The 15,551-nt window shown below is 41.7% G+C and overlaps 2 protein-coding genes across 13 annotated transcripts in view; one reads left to right on the forward strand and one right to left on the reverse strand.

Moving 5' to 3' along the window:
* Positions 1-8,668, forward strand: part of PLEKHA7 (pleckstrin homology domain containing A7) — a 151,570-nt gene extending 142,902 nt beyond the window's left edge. For all 12 annotated transcript variants that reach the window (XM_026793101.2, XM_026793105.2, XM_014266742.3 and 9 more), the window contains one exon: positions 716-8,668. Coding sequence is in view for 2 of the 12 variants with exons in the window: in XM_014266742.3 (XP_014122217.2) it covers positions 716-738 (23 nt within the window). In the remaining 10 variants the exon portion in view is untranslated. The remainder of the gene's footprint in view (positions 1-715) is intronic.
* A 259-nt stretch (positions 8,669-8,927) lies between these two features.
* C6H11orf58 (chromosome 6 C11orf58 homolog) lies at positions 8,928-13,498 on the reverse strand. The gene is made up of 5 exons (XM_005486617.4): positions 13,341-13,498; positions 13,075-13,155; positions 11,809-11,869; positions 10,156-10,265; positions 8,928-9,380 (listed from the first exon to the last, which is right to left on the reverse strand). The coding sequence occupies exons 1-5, from the start codon at positions 13,398-13,400 to the stop codon at positions 9,171-9,173; spliced, it is 522 nt and encodes a 173-aa protein (XP_005486674.1). The 5' UTR covers positions 13,401-13,498; the 3' UTR covers positions 8,928-9,170.
* Between the last annotated feature and the right edge of the window lie 2,053 nt (positions 13,499-15,551).

Raw genomic sequence — 15,551 nt, forward strand, 5'->3', positions numbered from 1 at the left:
GTTGTTTTGCCACTTCAGGTATTAAAACAATGATAATTTTGTTGTCCTTACAAAGAAGCATCTGTATTTCTGTCTCTTCTCAGTAGGATTTGCAGAGGTTTCCCTGTTTGAAACTGGAAGTAGGAAAAGGTGTAAATACTGTATACAACTGCTGAGTGTGCCCCTAGTTAAGACACTTGCTATGCATCCGTATTTATTCTGGATGCATGTTATTCTTACACTTCTGATTTTCTTTGGCTTAATTTTATTGCCTGAAATTGAACAAGAGAATAATGCAGAGATGAAGTAGTAAAGAGGGTTGCTTGAGTAACTCAAATAATTGTACAGTGCCAGAGACTCGAGCAGGGAGCTGGGGCTGACCTTCAGAGGTCCCTTCCTACCCCAGCCATTCTGTGATTGCAGACTGACTTAAAAACATGTCTAGCACATGTCTATACAAATATATACTCACAGATACACAGTTACAGATGTGTATTTATATACAGTTATGTTTTCTTTAGAAAAAGAAAGTAGTTGTGATGTGCTGGGGACACAGGAGCTTGAGCATCAGTGGCATGGTGAGACAATTGTTGGCTTAACGTGTCTGTATGAATTGTTCCTTCTGTCAAACTGCAAAAAGCTTAAAAAAAAAGTTCCCAGCAATTTCTTACTGCTTGGCATTGGCATTGGCTGACTCCCTTCAGTATTTAACACGTTTTATTTTCCTTCACACCAGCCAAAGCAGTAAGTGAGCACTGACGCGAGACTGGAGGCAAATCCCGCTTTGTGACGCCGTGCGGAGAACAGAGGAGATTCTTCTCCAGGTTTCTGTGGAGATACTCCTTGGCTGGTGACCCCTTCTTCTGGAAAGACATTCAGAGAATGACAGGGGGATTTTCTATGAAAATGAAGAGAACTGCAGATCATTTTTTATTTACTTCAGTTTAGTTCACACTTTTTATACGAATAAACGGCACTTTTAATAAACTCTGTAAAATACTGACAATGCATTTTTAGAACGGTGTATTTTAGGTTTTTTTTTTAATCAAGGGCTGAATTCATTTTAAAAGACACTTCTTGCATAGATACTAAAAGATGCTGTTACTTCCCCCTCAGGCTCAGATGCACATCATAAAGTTTTATGAGAAAAACCCTGCAAATTTGAACAAACCTAGAAGCACATAGATAGGGTATGGATAGAGCTAACACGGGTGACACGTTTGGTGAAAGGGTGTTTCAGATGGAATATTTTTGTAGAGTTAATCACCCACCCTTTTGCCCACTAAATAATCCATTGCAAAAACTGTTAGCTTGAATTTCTAAATATTAGTAACCACTGTGTAGCTGAAATTTCCCAAGAAAGCCATAACAGAAGCCAGTTTTAAGTCCCTTTTTTATGATCCCAGATGATTAACGTAGTGGTATCAATCCACAGTTTGTTAGGTTGCCCTTGAATGTAGTGCTGCCCCCTCTATAACAAACAGCTAACAAAATTTTGTTTTGGAAGTTGAGATGTGAAAGAAGATGATTTTTAATTAAAATATGTGAAGTAAGCAATAAACAATTACAATGTGTCATTTGGCTAGTAAATACATATTTTTCTTCTGATATTTTTTCAATAGACATTACAATATGATGTACTGACTAGTATTTATCCTATAAACATAGCATAACTAATGGAATGTGGCACCTGCTAATTTCCTGTGTATGTTCACCTGGTGCTTATCTTTGCCAAACTTTGAAATTCTGTGCTGTACTTTTGCATAGGGCAAAGGGTGAGCAGGTTAAAATACGGAGAAAATAAGATTAAATGTATTGCTGCAACTATACTTTAAAAAACCCTGTGTATGCATCGAATGCAAGACATGCAAAAACGTCCCCATGTTATGTAATTACTAGCTGAGTTCAGCTCTGGATGAGAAATAACTGAGAAATACTTCTGCAGTATTTTGTGAAACCACTAACTTGTCTATTCCCTGTATTCAAGTAGTAGCTAAAAACCCCTTGGAATTGACCTTTGTGTTTCAGACTTTAAGACAAATCATCATATATTAACACTATACTCAGAAATATTCTTAAAAGCATATATTTAGCTAATGCAATCTATTTTACCTCAATACTGCCAGTATCAACTTCAAAACCTTTTGCCAAAATAATGATTTATTTTTGCCTTTATAAAAAAGTTTTGAAAACATAAATGAATATTTTGCAAAAGAACATTAATTTAAATAAAATGTAACCGTTTGGAAAATGTATATGTACAGATTAAAATATTAACATAACTGCCTCCTATTGCCTCTGTCTTGTCTGCTCTCTTATCAGTTTCCATATAGTTGAAAATCCAGTCAATTTGTGCTTTTATCACATTTTGCTCTTCTTTGGTTCAAATCCCATTCAAGTTCCCCAGTTTTGCACTTATTTTACTGGGATTTGAATCAGGCTCTCTCCACACCAATTCTACCTTTTGATGATGATTATTATTAGTTGATTTTTTATTTCATTTTCTTTTTAGAAATGTTTTCTAAGCAACTGATGAAATCTGTCTTTGTTCTTGAATAGCAAGTGGGATGTTGGCTGAGGGGAAGGTGGTGGGCACTGACAAAGCTGCAGCTCACTGGCAGTGTTGGACTTTGCAGCAATTCCCTCAAAAGACACCTAAGTGGATGGAGAGTGCTGGACATGTTGAATTCTTCTGAAAAAAAAACAATTAAAAGTGTTTCTGTGGCTTAGTGTTGACTGCACAAACTCGAGGGTGAGTGTTTGAGGCTGTGAGTCCTTGGCTTTTGGATGTGAGTGGCAGAAATTGGGAGCTGAGCTGCTTTAGGATGTGCTCATCCTGTTTTTGTGGAGCACAACAAGGCAGTGAAGGAGAAGGAACACAGGCAGTGCTGCTCTGCAGGATGGGACAGGTGCTCATTCTCTTTTCTTTGATCACACACACACAAAATCTGCTCATGAAAGCTTGTGTGGAAGAGAAGGATTTTGCCCTAAACAGTTACATCATTAACATTTTCAACAAAACCAGTCTTGATTGAAAGATTTTGGTCATGTCCCTAGTTAATCCCATATTTGGGAAAAAATTTATAAGGTAATTTTTCTTCCAAAACTTTTTGTTGAATATGTGAAATGCTGTTCCTAATGACCATCTTTTGTAATGATGGGTGTAGTTTTTAAATAGGAATAACTAGTTTTCCTATGCATAGAGTATTTAGTTTGGGTCAATTTCCTTTCTCAGTTCTGTTTCTTTTCATCTACATGCTCTTTTCAGGGTGTTACAAGCTACTTTCTAATATTAAAACTAGAAAAAAATTATGTGAATTTGCAGATCAATATAATTTTGGTCAGAAATTCTACTTTTTTCCCCTCTGCCTATTCAACAGTGAAGTATTGTGGGACTAATTGAACTCACTCATTAGAAAACTGTGTCAGTTCTTTTGATTGTGCTGTTTTTTAATTAGTGTTTTGTAATGTTATACCAAGCAAAAATTTTGCAGGCTGAATTCTCTTCCCATATACATCTGTTTCCAATTTTTTCAGCTGAAGTTATTAAATGTTTACTGCCCAGCTGCATTTATAAAAGTACATCCGGATAGCTGTAAGTGGCACCTCTTTCACCTTTCTGGACGTGCACAACAGCCTCCAGCCCTGGTTTGCACTATTGTTTTTAAGTTTGTGTGGTTGCTGGGCTGCAAGGACTCCTGCTGAGCTGTAGCACTGTTTGTCTTTGTGCACCTGTATTATGCTCTTTGTTTTAAAGGACTGGGCAGGTAAGCAGTACTTAGAGACATCCAGGCTGTTTTGGAACACTTGGGAAGGAAAAAACCACACCACTAACAACAAGAAGCCCCCACAAACAAACCCCAGCAGAAGTAGATACAAAGGTTTTTCAGGAAGCTACTGAGACATTCTCTTCTGGAAAGTATCTTAGGTGTGGAAGGAAAAGCTGCTGAAGGATTCTACTGAAGTTGTGTGCTGCTGTTTCAAAAAGGTCTTAAAGCCCACCAGCGTGGTTGGTTTGGATACCCCGCAGCCTTTGGAGGGAGGGGTTGGTGTTCTGAGAAGGCAGAGCACTCCCAACCCATTCTGGTACTTCACACCATTATTTTTCCCCCTGCACCATTTACTCCTCTGACTTCCAGATCTTCAAATATATATATATATATATGCTTTTTATATCAGAATCTGTTCCCCTCTAGGAAACCACCTATTTCCCAGGTGTCTTAGCAATTAACTTCTTTGGATGTTCTATGAAGGAAAGACCAGATTTACCTAGTGTCAAAACTTAGAAGATGCAGAAGGCAGGATGTGATGTTACCCCTCTGATTTCTGTCTGTCTATGGGTATTTCAAAGTGTTTGCTTGTGCTGTGTGTGTCTGTGTGCCCATGTACTGCGTGATTATAAAAAGAACAAAGCCATGCACAAGAAAAACATGAAAAAATTGCTATGTTTTCCACACCTGGTTAAGATTCCCATTGGTTATTTGGCTGTATTCAAAAGGCTAAGATTTTTATTGCTCTACCAGCAAAAGCAACCTTTCTTCATAGTGGAGCAGTACAAAGAAAGAGCACAAAAAATCCCCACATCACAGTGCCTGAAATTCTGTTTGAACAACTGTATTGATTGGGTCTGACCCCTTTACATTTTTTTTCCCCATTATTTGAAAAGGTGCATCTAACTGCAGCTGAATTGAACCAACCGCAATGAACTTTCCATGAAAACTTCTTGAGATACTTCTTTAGTTCAAAGCTCTGGAATTTTAAAGAGCATTTTTAATACAAGTCTGTTGAGGTATCCTGTGCAACTACCACACTTGGAATGTTAAACTACAGGTAAATGTAAGAAGGAGGTAAGATTATAAAAGCTGCCATGAAATTGCTGGGAGATGGTGGAATAACTTCAAGTGCTAATTATAAAGTAAATAAAACCAAAAAGTATTGAATATGTGTAAAAAGTGCACATAGAAAGTATATACACATTTGAGCACTGTTGACTTGTTATTTATATGCCAGTGCTCCTGGTTGCCTTACAGAGAATGGAAAACAGCCTCCAAAGGAAACAGAACTGGCATTTTTGGAGCAGCTGTTGGTGAAATTGTGTTACCAGATGTAAGCCTGAAGGACAATCATGTTTTCCTGAACCCTCTTACCAGGAGCTGTAGCATAAGGAAGCACTAAAAGAAAGAAGAGATTAAGAAATCAAAGGTGAGTGAGATTGTAGAAAATCATGGCAGAGATGTATCTGCAAGCAAGGTGTAAGTAAGAGGCTGGAAAGCAGGCTGGTGGTGGGAAATGAGAGGTAGTAAAAAGATGCAAAGAGCTCAAATGCATAGACTTGGACAGCAGCAAAATGCTTCTGTGAAAGGACTTGACCTAAGTTGCAGTGGAGAAGGTTGGAAGGAATGGCTGGAAATGAGAATGTTTTATAACACCTTGTGAAAGAATTAAACAAGGGAGTGGGATGTTGATGGTAGTAGTGGATGAAGGAGAATCACTGATGACATCAGGGTAGTGCTTTGGTAGCATGACAATTGTCTTTCCTATTGCCATTTACTGTGCTTTTTTATTAGCATCTAAAGTTCTTTTCAGTCCTGTCTTTTAATTTTTCTTCACTGGATCCTCATATGGACATCATAAATGGTACTGAGTTTGGATAGATAATAGCACAAACTCTAAGTGTGAGCTCCTTCTGCACCTGCACATCAAAATTTACTCAACTTGGGTTAAATCACCCAGTATTGTGTTTCTTTAATGCTGTGCAATAACTAAGGAAACTCACCTCCCATCACAGTGCTGTACACCTCTTGCACCAAAATATTTTTCTCAGTAAAAGTGCAGAGGTGACAGGCTTAAAAGCAAACAAAACCAGCTTTTGCTCTGTCCCTTCAGTTGAGGGTGCCTTGACACATGGTCCCTTCTCTTAATCCCCTGACAGCTTCCAAGAGACTGATGCAAAGAGCTGTGCCAGGCTTTGATTATGAGATATTGCACTGCCACTTATTCTCTTTGTCTCCTGCAGTTTACAGAGGCAGCTTCAGTGCATAATTTAATCCCTGTACTGGGGACTGTAGCAAATCCACGGAGATTTCTACCAAGCGTCCTCTCTGGCATCAGAACAACATGTGTACATCGTCTTTGATGTGAATTCCCCAACCAGAGCCTTAGAGGGACCTATAGCTTTGAAGCTGGCCTATAAATTGTGCTTTCAGGAATCAAGTTGTCAGCCTCCTCTTCAGGAAGAAAGGGAGAGTAAACTGCAAAGCAGTTGCAAGAAACTACAGGGCAACTTACAGATCTGGTTTCCTTGGCCTCGGAGAATTCCTGTAGGATGCTGAGAATCCCTTTTTACCTGGCTTAGAAGCACCCTCTGTGGAGACTGCCAGACCCATGGGCACTGGGGCTGTGATGGAGCTCACTAGAGGGGTTTCTGGTTCCAAGGAAGGGGAACAGGCACACCAGTGCATTTGACCTTGTTCAGGTGCTTTCACTCTTCCAAAGCCAAGTGCTGAGAATGTACCTGAATTGTTCTTTGTGTGAGCAAATTTTCAGTGTGGTTTAGAAACAGATGAAAACTTAGCAGATGTGATGGCTGTTCTGTGATAAATCTCTGTGGCCTAACTTCAGTCCTTCCCTGAGGTGTAGGAGAACAGGCAGACTTCTGCCTTTCTATTGAGATGGAAATTAACTGGTCTTGGAGTTGAGGAGTTTCAGTGGACAAGTCTTGTTTTAACAGACAAATGCAGTTGCCCTTCTTGTTAGTCAGTGTCTGCTTATGATGTGTTCTGCTGTTATCTCTGGTAGCTCCTTCCATACTAACTTGAAAAAGCAAAGGGCTGGCTGGAGTCAACCAAGACATGGACTTTGATTTTTCCTGTGTTTCCTGTCCCCACTGAGCAGAAACCACCCATGCCACTGCTGCTGATACTGTTGTAGCAAATGTTGCTAAAACTGACTCCTGAATTGAAACATTCACTGAGTTAAATCAGCCTTTCATGGTACATAGGGAGAAGCTTATGCTGTTTCATCGATCAGTCTGCAAGTTCTTAGAATGTTTATAAATGTTAGGCAGAAACAGACAAGATTGTGTAGAATAACTCTTCCTACTTTGAGCAGGTGAGTCTTAGGTCAGCATAACAGATGTTACTCCAAATCTCATCAGATGTTCATATTTGGTGTTCTGCTTTTGGAGATGAAAGTCCTGCTGATTTTTTTCTTTTTTTCCCCAGTCAGAGCTGTATCTAGAATAGTTTAATTCCAGTTTATTTTTTTATCTTTGTGTGTTCTGCTTATTTATAACTGAAACTGATGGCCTAATCAGGGAGGCAAGAGGCTGAGTGGAAGAGCCCTTCATTTTGTCTGTCAGTAGAGAGCTGTGCAGGGCTGGCCAGCTGGATCTGCTTTTCCTGGGTCTTTCCAGATCCCACCATGAATCTCTGCACAGCTGCATGCTGGTGAGAGAGCTCAGAGAGCAGCACCGCTGGGACAGAGAAGGCAGAGAGGTCAGTGGCAGCCATGGCTAAAGAACTTCAACAGTGAAATGCTGGGGTTTGAGGTTAGCTTGAGTGTCTAACCAGGAAAACCAGGAATTGGTCTATTAGGAAAGTGATCAGCTGATCTCTGAGGGAGGCATCTCACTCTCTTTCCTAGAGATAGAGCAGCTTTCCTAAGTCATGGTGAGGTTTTCTCTTTTCACAATGCACAAGCTACTTAAATTTTTTCCCCTACGTATTAGAAGCTTGCAGTATGGGGAAAACAGAAAAATCTACATAAATCAAGTACAAATGATTGACCTTTAGTGGCTGCTGGAACATGGTTCTTGAAATGGAATGAGTGGAAGAGCTTGTATTAAATGCAGATGTAGTCAAACACAGTAATCAAAATCTACACTCGGTTTCTATTTACAATATTACTTTTATTTTTTCCATACTTATTCCAAGTCCTCCCCCAATAGCTGATGCTGCAATGTTTACATTCAACTAGGCAATGATAGTTCAAACTGCTGCTTTCCTTCAGCCCACTGGCTTGGAAATGTTGTCTGCACATCAGGAATTGCAGCACCTGGAGTGTCCCCTGGAACACTGCTGTGGGGGTACCAGAGGTACAGGGCAGATGTCCTGCTCTCCCAGCCAGGAGAGGCAGGTGATCTGTCTGACATACTAAGAGGAAAAAAAGTCTAAAAAGCTCTGGTATTTTATTCATTACATGAATGCAATGACTTTGCAGAGGAATGGATGTGTTTAACTCTTGCTGGGAGGAGTTGCTGAACTCCTGGCTTTCTAGGCATATCAGCTGGGCTTGACAGCTACAGCCTTGTGCTAATTGACTCAGAGCTCCAAGTGATGCATGTGCAGGGAGAAAAGGAAGAAGGGCTCGCATACTTAACTCTTTATTCTATACTTTAAAAAAGCTAAAATGATTTGTATATCCTTTTCATTATCAAAGTATACTTTCTCTTTCAAAGTAAACTGGTTTCTCTGGGAGGTGTTATTTTTAATAACAGCTCAGTGCTCTAGCCAGGAACCAGTAATTCAAAAAAATCACTCTTTTCTACTGAAAGGTAGAAACAACTACAGCTCCTCCCCCTCGTTAGAAAGCCAAAGAAGCAATTAGAGCCTTCTGCTGTATTACTCTTTTCTAAAACATATTCTCTATGCAACTGCTGTAGGACTTCAGATGGGTACAGTGATCAATGCTGTCACAAAAGTGAGCAATTTCTCCTCAGCCCTGCCAACACTAGCATCTATAGACAAAATCATTGTTTAAAGCTCTAGTACATCACAGAATAATGCTGATATTGGTATTTTACAACTAATGCAACATCACGTAATTCACATGTAATCTTAACAGTCAAAAATTCAAGACTGGGGCACTAACTGAATAAACCACTAACATGAAGCTTCCTTATCTGGCATGGAATAAGGGAAGGGATAGTTCAGATAACATTGTAAAGATTGGGCAGGAACAAAACAAATTTATTTCTCCATCCAGGATTTTATACACTTTACAAAAACCAGTAATATCACTGCGCCCATAAAAATGTTATCCATGGCAACAGAAAGCAAATACTACTTTTTGTCATCTAACAGGGTCTTTTTAAAATCAAAATACAAAGATCTGTGCTGTAGCAGTCCTCCACTTTGCACTGTAACAATAAGGCTTACTGTACTTTAAATACAAAGCTGTTACATCTGCAGTTATGAACCACTGGCTTTCACAAACATCATTTTATAGTTGCTTTTTGATTCTTTTTTGTTTTCTGGAACCTCGGCTTCCTCATGTTTTTCAGTAGCTTGTAGCTCCTCTGCAGACTCCTCTTGCTCTGAATCAGAGCCACTTTCAGAATCATCTGAACTCTCATCAGAGGAGTGTCCAGCTGCCTCCTCTTCTTGTTCATCTTCCTGAAACTGTAAATTCAGATTATGAGAGAGATAAAATATTATTTCCTGGCAACTCCACTGCAGCCTTTAAAATTTCCCAGTGAGATTGTTTCACTTAATGGCTTCTTTCATTTTGGTACTGAAATGGGTCATGTTGCTAAACAGAGGCCCATAAGACACAAACTATTAGACAGAAAGCAGCTCCCTGAAGTGGTTAATCATACCAGCTGTGACATGAATTCATCAGCCACTGGTTTATTTAGTTACAGCAGAAATCCTAAAGACACCATTCAGTGAGTCTGAAGTTGCAGATCACATCAGTTCAGTAATTCTAGTATTGACACTGGAATATTTGTCACAGAGTGACACAATGGAACTAAGGGCTAGGCCATCCAGAATTCACATTTGTGACTGATCTCTGAAAGGACACTTAGCAAACTGCAGCATGAGGAATGCTGAAATAATCCAATGATACTGCTAACAACCATGCAGATGGTTATCCTGGCTGCTTATATATTCCTCAGCAACACCTTGATTTAATATATTAAAACTGTCACTCTGTGCCCTAATCAGACTGCTCTGGAGCAGAGGTCTTCACTTCTAAGAACAACGAGAAACAATGAGAAGCATCTCTCATTTATGAGCAACTAAATGACCATCACAGTGTACACAAACAGCAGCCAAGTGGCTACAGTGAGTTCGTCCTTTAACCCAAACCATGGAAGTCTGCATGGATTTTTAAACCCAGAACCTCCTTGTGTCAGTGAAGTGAAAGGCAAATCCCTGGCAATGAACTGAGTACCTCGCTGAAGCCCAGCCCGCAGTGGCGCCGGTTCCGCCCCGACATGGTGCTGTCCATGCTCTGCTGGTACTGAGACTCCAACTCCTCGTTCATCTTCTTGTCTTCTTCCCCTGCATTGTCCAGGGTACTTTGGTTATGGTTATTCAAATTAACAGAGACACCAAATTACAGGAAGTCACATTTTCAAAGGCAAGAAGTTTAAATGCAACCATTCTAAACTAGGGTGCAGTATTCCTGCATACAAACCATCAGACTTTAAAGCAAGCAAGGGTGCAAGCAGGATGGCTTGGACACAAAGAGGGCTGGGAAGTTCCTGACACCTGATGCATTCCACAGTTGCACTATGCAGTGTTATGTTCCACAGAACAAGGTAAATGTAATCAGTGTGAGTTCTCTGTGCTTCCAGCCAATACCGCAACATGCCCCAGCAAGGAGAAACTTTGTGACCTTCACTACATAACACAGGATTACTGTGATGAAGTCATCTCTCAGATATAGCATCATGCCTTGGGACAATAGCACCACTCTTGTTTATGTATCTGAAACTGTTTCATGCATCCCAAATTACAAGGAGGAGTTACTACAGCTCTGTATTTTTCCATCCTTAGCAATTAGGAGAAAAACTTAATTTTCATGAGCTACTTCTATAACCCCTTTATTTACTTGAGTAAGTGGTCTAAAATAGTTAAGGATCCTATGTACTTGGAGAAGGTAAGAATCTCTAATCCTCCCCTACAACACTAGCTTTTAATTTGTATTTCTGTGAAGCCGAAAGGTTCCATTGCAAATCCACACTTCCTGATTTGGAAATTAGAGCTGTATGTTATTGTAAAAGGACAAGAACTGTATGTTAGACAAAGAAGTGTTAAACCCCCTGTCATTTTAACTTCTTGCTATTAAGAAATGAGTACTGATTCTGTATGACTTCAAGGAGAAGCATCACTTCCTTTCTAGAAATTCAGGTATGAAGGAATGATTCTCAGTCTCTGTAAGCTAAGAGCAGCAGCACCTGGAACCAACCCTCAGGCTTATTTTGGCCCATAAATAATTTTTCATCACATGAAAAATGATCAGTGGAAGGCATCAGGGAAAGTTTTCTGGAATATGAGGGAAAGTTTTCTGGAGTGCTGACAGCTGCTATTCCACAAGGCTTTGTCAAGGCTTCTCTCAGGCAGTGCAGTCCAACCCAGCTTGGTGCCATGAACCTTGACTTCCCAAGAAAGCATGATAAGGAGTTACCATGGTCCTACAAGACATCCAATTATTGCTGATTGCCTTGATCTTGCAGATGACCTTGCAGCTTTTACGTCTTTGCTTTACAGCTTTTCCCTCATTGCTTTAGGGCAGAGATCTTTCTATTCAATAGGTAACCAGGTCAGGGACAAATCAACCCCTGTTCTTTACTGTGTACATAGTTTGGATCTCCTGGCACACGCTGGACTTTAAAAGGCAAGTGAGTGCAGTCACAGAAACCTTTTGTCAGTAATCTGACAGAAAAAAGGAACTTCTACAACTCCACAGCCTGACCCATCTGCAGCTGCAGCTACGAATCCTGAAATCCTTCCCTGCCATATCTACCAAGCTTAGAGCACTGGAATGTTCCTAAATGAGGGTTAGATTTCCAACTTTGTATCAGCTGTTGGATAAACTGACCTGTCCTGAAGTGAGAGGTTGATCTGTGGTCTCCGATAACAAGGCGGCCAGTATGTTCTTTCTAAAAGAAAAGGCAGTTTGTTTTGGAGCTTTAGGGTGCACTGACAGCTCTGCCAACATCCTGGACATCTTGAATGTCAAACCCTGCCACCCAACTGCAGGACTGGAAGCTTTCCTAGCTAAGAGCTGCTGCCTCTAGGTAAGCTTGTTTCATCTTTCTTTTGCTGAATTTCCTGAAAAAGAAACCCCAGCAACTACACACTCTTTGCTCTTCCCAGACCCCAGAGATGGTTCTATTTCACCCTGTTTCTTGCCACTGATACAAAAATTATACTACATGACGCTAGACAGATGTGTATTCAGGTTCTGATGATTTATCCTTTCTCTGACACTCTGCAACAGTTCAGGCCGTGCATCTTACGATGATCCCACTTTCAGACTGGTCACAGTGTCAGGTAAGCCCTTCACAGTGATGATTAATTTATTGGCTCAGTAGTTGCTCATTAGCAAATGTGTCCCAGTAGGCAGGAACTGCCATTACACAGCAAGCAGCATTGAGTACCCAAGCAGACATTCAGATTAGTGGTAGTGGGATGCTTTAATGGGGCACTGTATCCCCATCCACTACAAAGCCCTGACTTTCACCTCTTTAACACAGTTAGCTATTTTAGCTTACAAAATTACTGTGTTCAAGCAAAATAAGCCTACTACAGGTAAAAATGGGTTTTTCTGAAAGTAGGTAAAAGTGCAATACTAAACCACCATTTTATACATGAAAAAATCATTATTGCATTTAACCAGTTTTGCAGGATTTTTAGCAGCAAGCGTAACAGAAATTTAGTTTTAGTGTATCTTCTCTCTAAAAACATTCCCTAGCTTTACTACTTTAGTGGTTTAGTCTTTAAACTACCACTCTTTCAAAAGTTTTTCCAGGGACAGAGAAATTTACAGACCTGGCAGGTAAGTTTGTTAATTTGTAACAAGGCCTGTCTCTCGGAAGCGTCACCAAGTAATTTCACGAGCCTGTCTGAAAGCATTTAAGGCGCGGGGGGGGAGGATGAAGCTGCGGCGCAGGACTCGACAACTTCCGAGCGCGGTTTTGTGTAACACGGCTGCTGATACAACAGCGGTGAAACCCAAATCCTCCTAGAGGAGACCCCAAACCTCGGCAGCTCGGGGTTGTTGTCGCCTTGCTCAGATCGCCCCACAGAGGCCCGGTCCCCGTGCCCGCCCCCGTGGGGGCGATGGGCGGCGCGGCGGCCTCACCTTCGCGGCGCCCATCAGCCGCAGGAACTTCTGCTTCCGCTCCTCGTTGCCCAGGTCCGCCGCCTCCCAGCTGCTGGAGCCCTGCGGGAGCACACGCTCACTGCGCCCGCCCGCCCCGAGCGGCCCCTCCGCCCCGCCGCAGCACGCCCGGGCCGCCGCGGCCTGCCCGCGTCCCGCTGGGGGCTCCGCCGCCGAGCCGCGGCCCTGCCGCCGCCCCCCGCGCCGCCAACCCCCTCCCGCCGCGCCGCCGCCCCGCGCCCGGTTACATCGGGGGAGGCCGCTCGCTTGAGGCCGTGGTGGCTCTGGGACTCCCTGGCGGAGCTCATGGTCGGGCTGCCTGACCGGGCCGCGCTGCCGCCTTCCTGCCGGAGTCGCTCCAGCGGGGGCGGGCGCGGGGCGCGCCGGGACCGGTAGTTCCGGGCGGGCGGGCGGCGGCGCGGAGCGGGCGGGCGCGGACTACGTGTCCCAGAGGCCTCCGCGGCCGTGACGGCCGGGCCGGGCCCCGCCTCGGGGCGGGCGCCGGCGCTGCCGGGAGACGGGTGCCGGCACTTCCCGGCGCTTCCTGCTTCTGTCGGCGCTCGGGAGCGGGCATGGCGGAGAGTGGGGACCCTGCGCGCTGCACGGCTCGCTTCAGTGCCCGCCGGTCCCTGCTCGTGTGCCCCCGTGGAGCGCTGTGTGCGCAGCTCCCGGTGTTGCCATGATCCCCTCAGGGCCTGTGGCGGTTTGCCGCCTCTGCTGTTCGTCACCCCCACACGTGTGCCGAACACAAATTAGGCACTGTCCCCATATCTATCACATCTCAAAGCGGGTGCCGAGAAGGGGATGCCAGACTCTTCACGGTGGTGCAGAACGAGGAGCAATGGCCATAAACAAAAGTTCCCCTTCAACATGAGCAGAAATTTCCTTACACTGAGGCTAGGGAATCTCCGTCTCTGGAAACATTTAAAACAAGCCAGTGCAATTTTTAATTTTTTTTTTTTTTTTTACAATGAGCTAATGTGCGTGTCTTGATTAGATGTCCTTTTGAGTAGATTAGATCCATTCCAACCCAAACTATGATTATGATATATAGTATGAAATATGATATGATATGTACAATATAATTATTTTCAACGGCTGTTTATATGGAATAGTGCTGGGACATTGATGGTTTATTTCATGTTTGTGTTACTGCTTTGCTTCAGTGTGCAAAACCAATCAGAATGGCATGGTTGTTATATTTGCTTTCTACAGCTTCTGTGGTTCTTGTTTATGTTCTTGTTTAACAATGATAAATGAGCAGAAACAAGAATTAACCTGAGAGAATCATATATTCGCATCTTTAACCTCATTTCATGTATTTAAATGTACAGACTATAGAGAGTGTAGTAATGGATTAATTTGAACTTTAGCATTTAAAAATTGTTTCTAACAAGAGGAGTAAAATTACAAAAGCCCCCTGAAAATTATATTACTTTGTAAATTAAAGACTCCATTTTTAGTAGTATCTACCAGTCTTTTTAGTCTGTTTAACTTAATAAGAATTGTGGTAATCTAATACCAGTGAAACTGTAGTTTTCTAATTTTTTAAGTTTAGTTTTTATTAGTGCTTCTTTACTATTTTGCTTAAAGTTCTGTATCTCAATAAAAAACAAGGGTTAAATTTTAACTTCGAATATATTTCCCTTGTGAGACAAACAGAGAAAGTTTGTCCTTGGGAAAAAAGGTGTAAAAAATAAGACTGCTCAAATCAGCTATTATAACTGTGTCTTAGTTGTGACTTATTGTTAAGTTCAAGTCTTTTTTGGGACAACTGAAACAAACTAATGTTTATATGTCTGACCAATGGTTTGTTAATTTTGTTTTTTGTTTATATTTTAAGTAATGATTATGGTATTGATATTTTAGTGAGAGGCTTTTCCAATTTTTTTTTCTCACTTGGGTTATTGCTCCCTTGTTTAAAATGCTCTGTTTCTGCAGGGAAGAGGTACCTTAGCAAACAAAGACATCCTAAACATTATATGGCAACCGTCTGCCTATGGGATCACTTAAAAATGGATTCCTCTGAATGCTAAAAACATGTGGATTCTAGTAGCAGAATGGTTATGTAAGGGTTTTGCTTATCTTCCTGCAGATATTACAGATATATCTGAGGATGTGTGACTTATGAGCTTTATATAATTCCAGTAACACTAATAAATGATAAGAAAGGAGTTCTGAAATTCCTGTCATGCTGGGATTCAGTGTTATATTTGCTGCATTCTTTTGAGCAACAGAGAAATGTCATTATTCTCAGAAGACGGGACACTGAATTTCTAAGGAGAAACATGTCTTCTCCAATCTCTGGGGCTGTTCTGGAATACAAACAAAATGATAGGTAAGGATTCTGGGCAGTATTTGTGAGAGTTTTCCACTGTTTTGCCTTAGTCTCTCTGAAGACTCTGTCCTGAGGTTAACATTCAATTCACAGGGGCAAGGTTTTGTCCTGAAGCACAGAC

This window comes from Zonotrichia albicollis, chromosome 6 (assembly GCF_047830755.1).
Source record: "Zonotrichia albicollis isolate bZonAlb1 chromosome 6, bZonAlb1.hap1, whole genome shotgun sequence".
Taxonomy (NCBI): Eukaryota; Metazoa; Chordata; class Aves; order Passeriformes; family Passerellidae; genus Zonotrichia; species Zonotrichia albicollis.

Bases quoted from the DNA above. Each gene is read 5' to 3' on its own strand.
- C6H11orf58 (XM_005486617.4), bottom strand. From the start codon at position 13,400: ATGAGCTCCGCCAGGGAGTCCCAGAGCCACCACGGCCTCAAGCGAGCG. The intron at 10,266-11,808 runs GTCAGTTTATCC...TGGACAATGCAG, and splicing joins AACCTCTCACTTCAGGACAG to GGGAAGAAGACAAGAAGATG. The intron at 9,381-10,155 runs GTACTCAGTTCA...CTGAATTTACAG, and splicing joins GCGGGCTGGGCTTCAGCGAG to TTTCAGGAAGATGAACAAGA.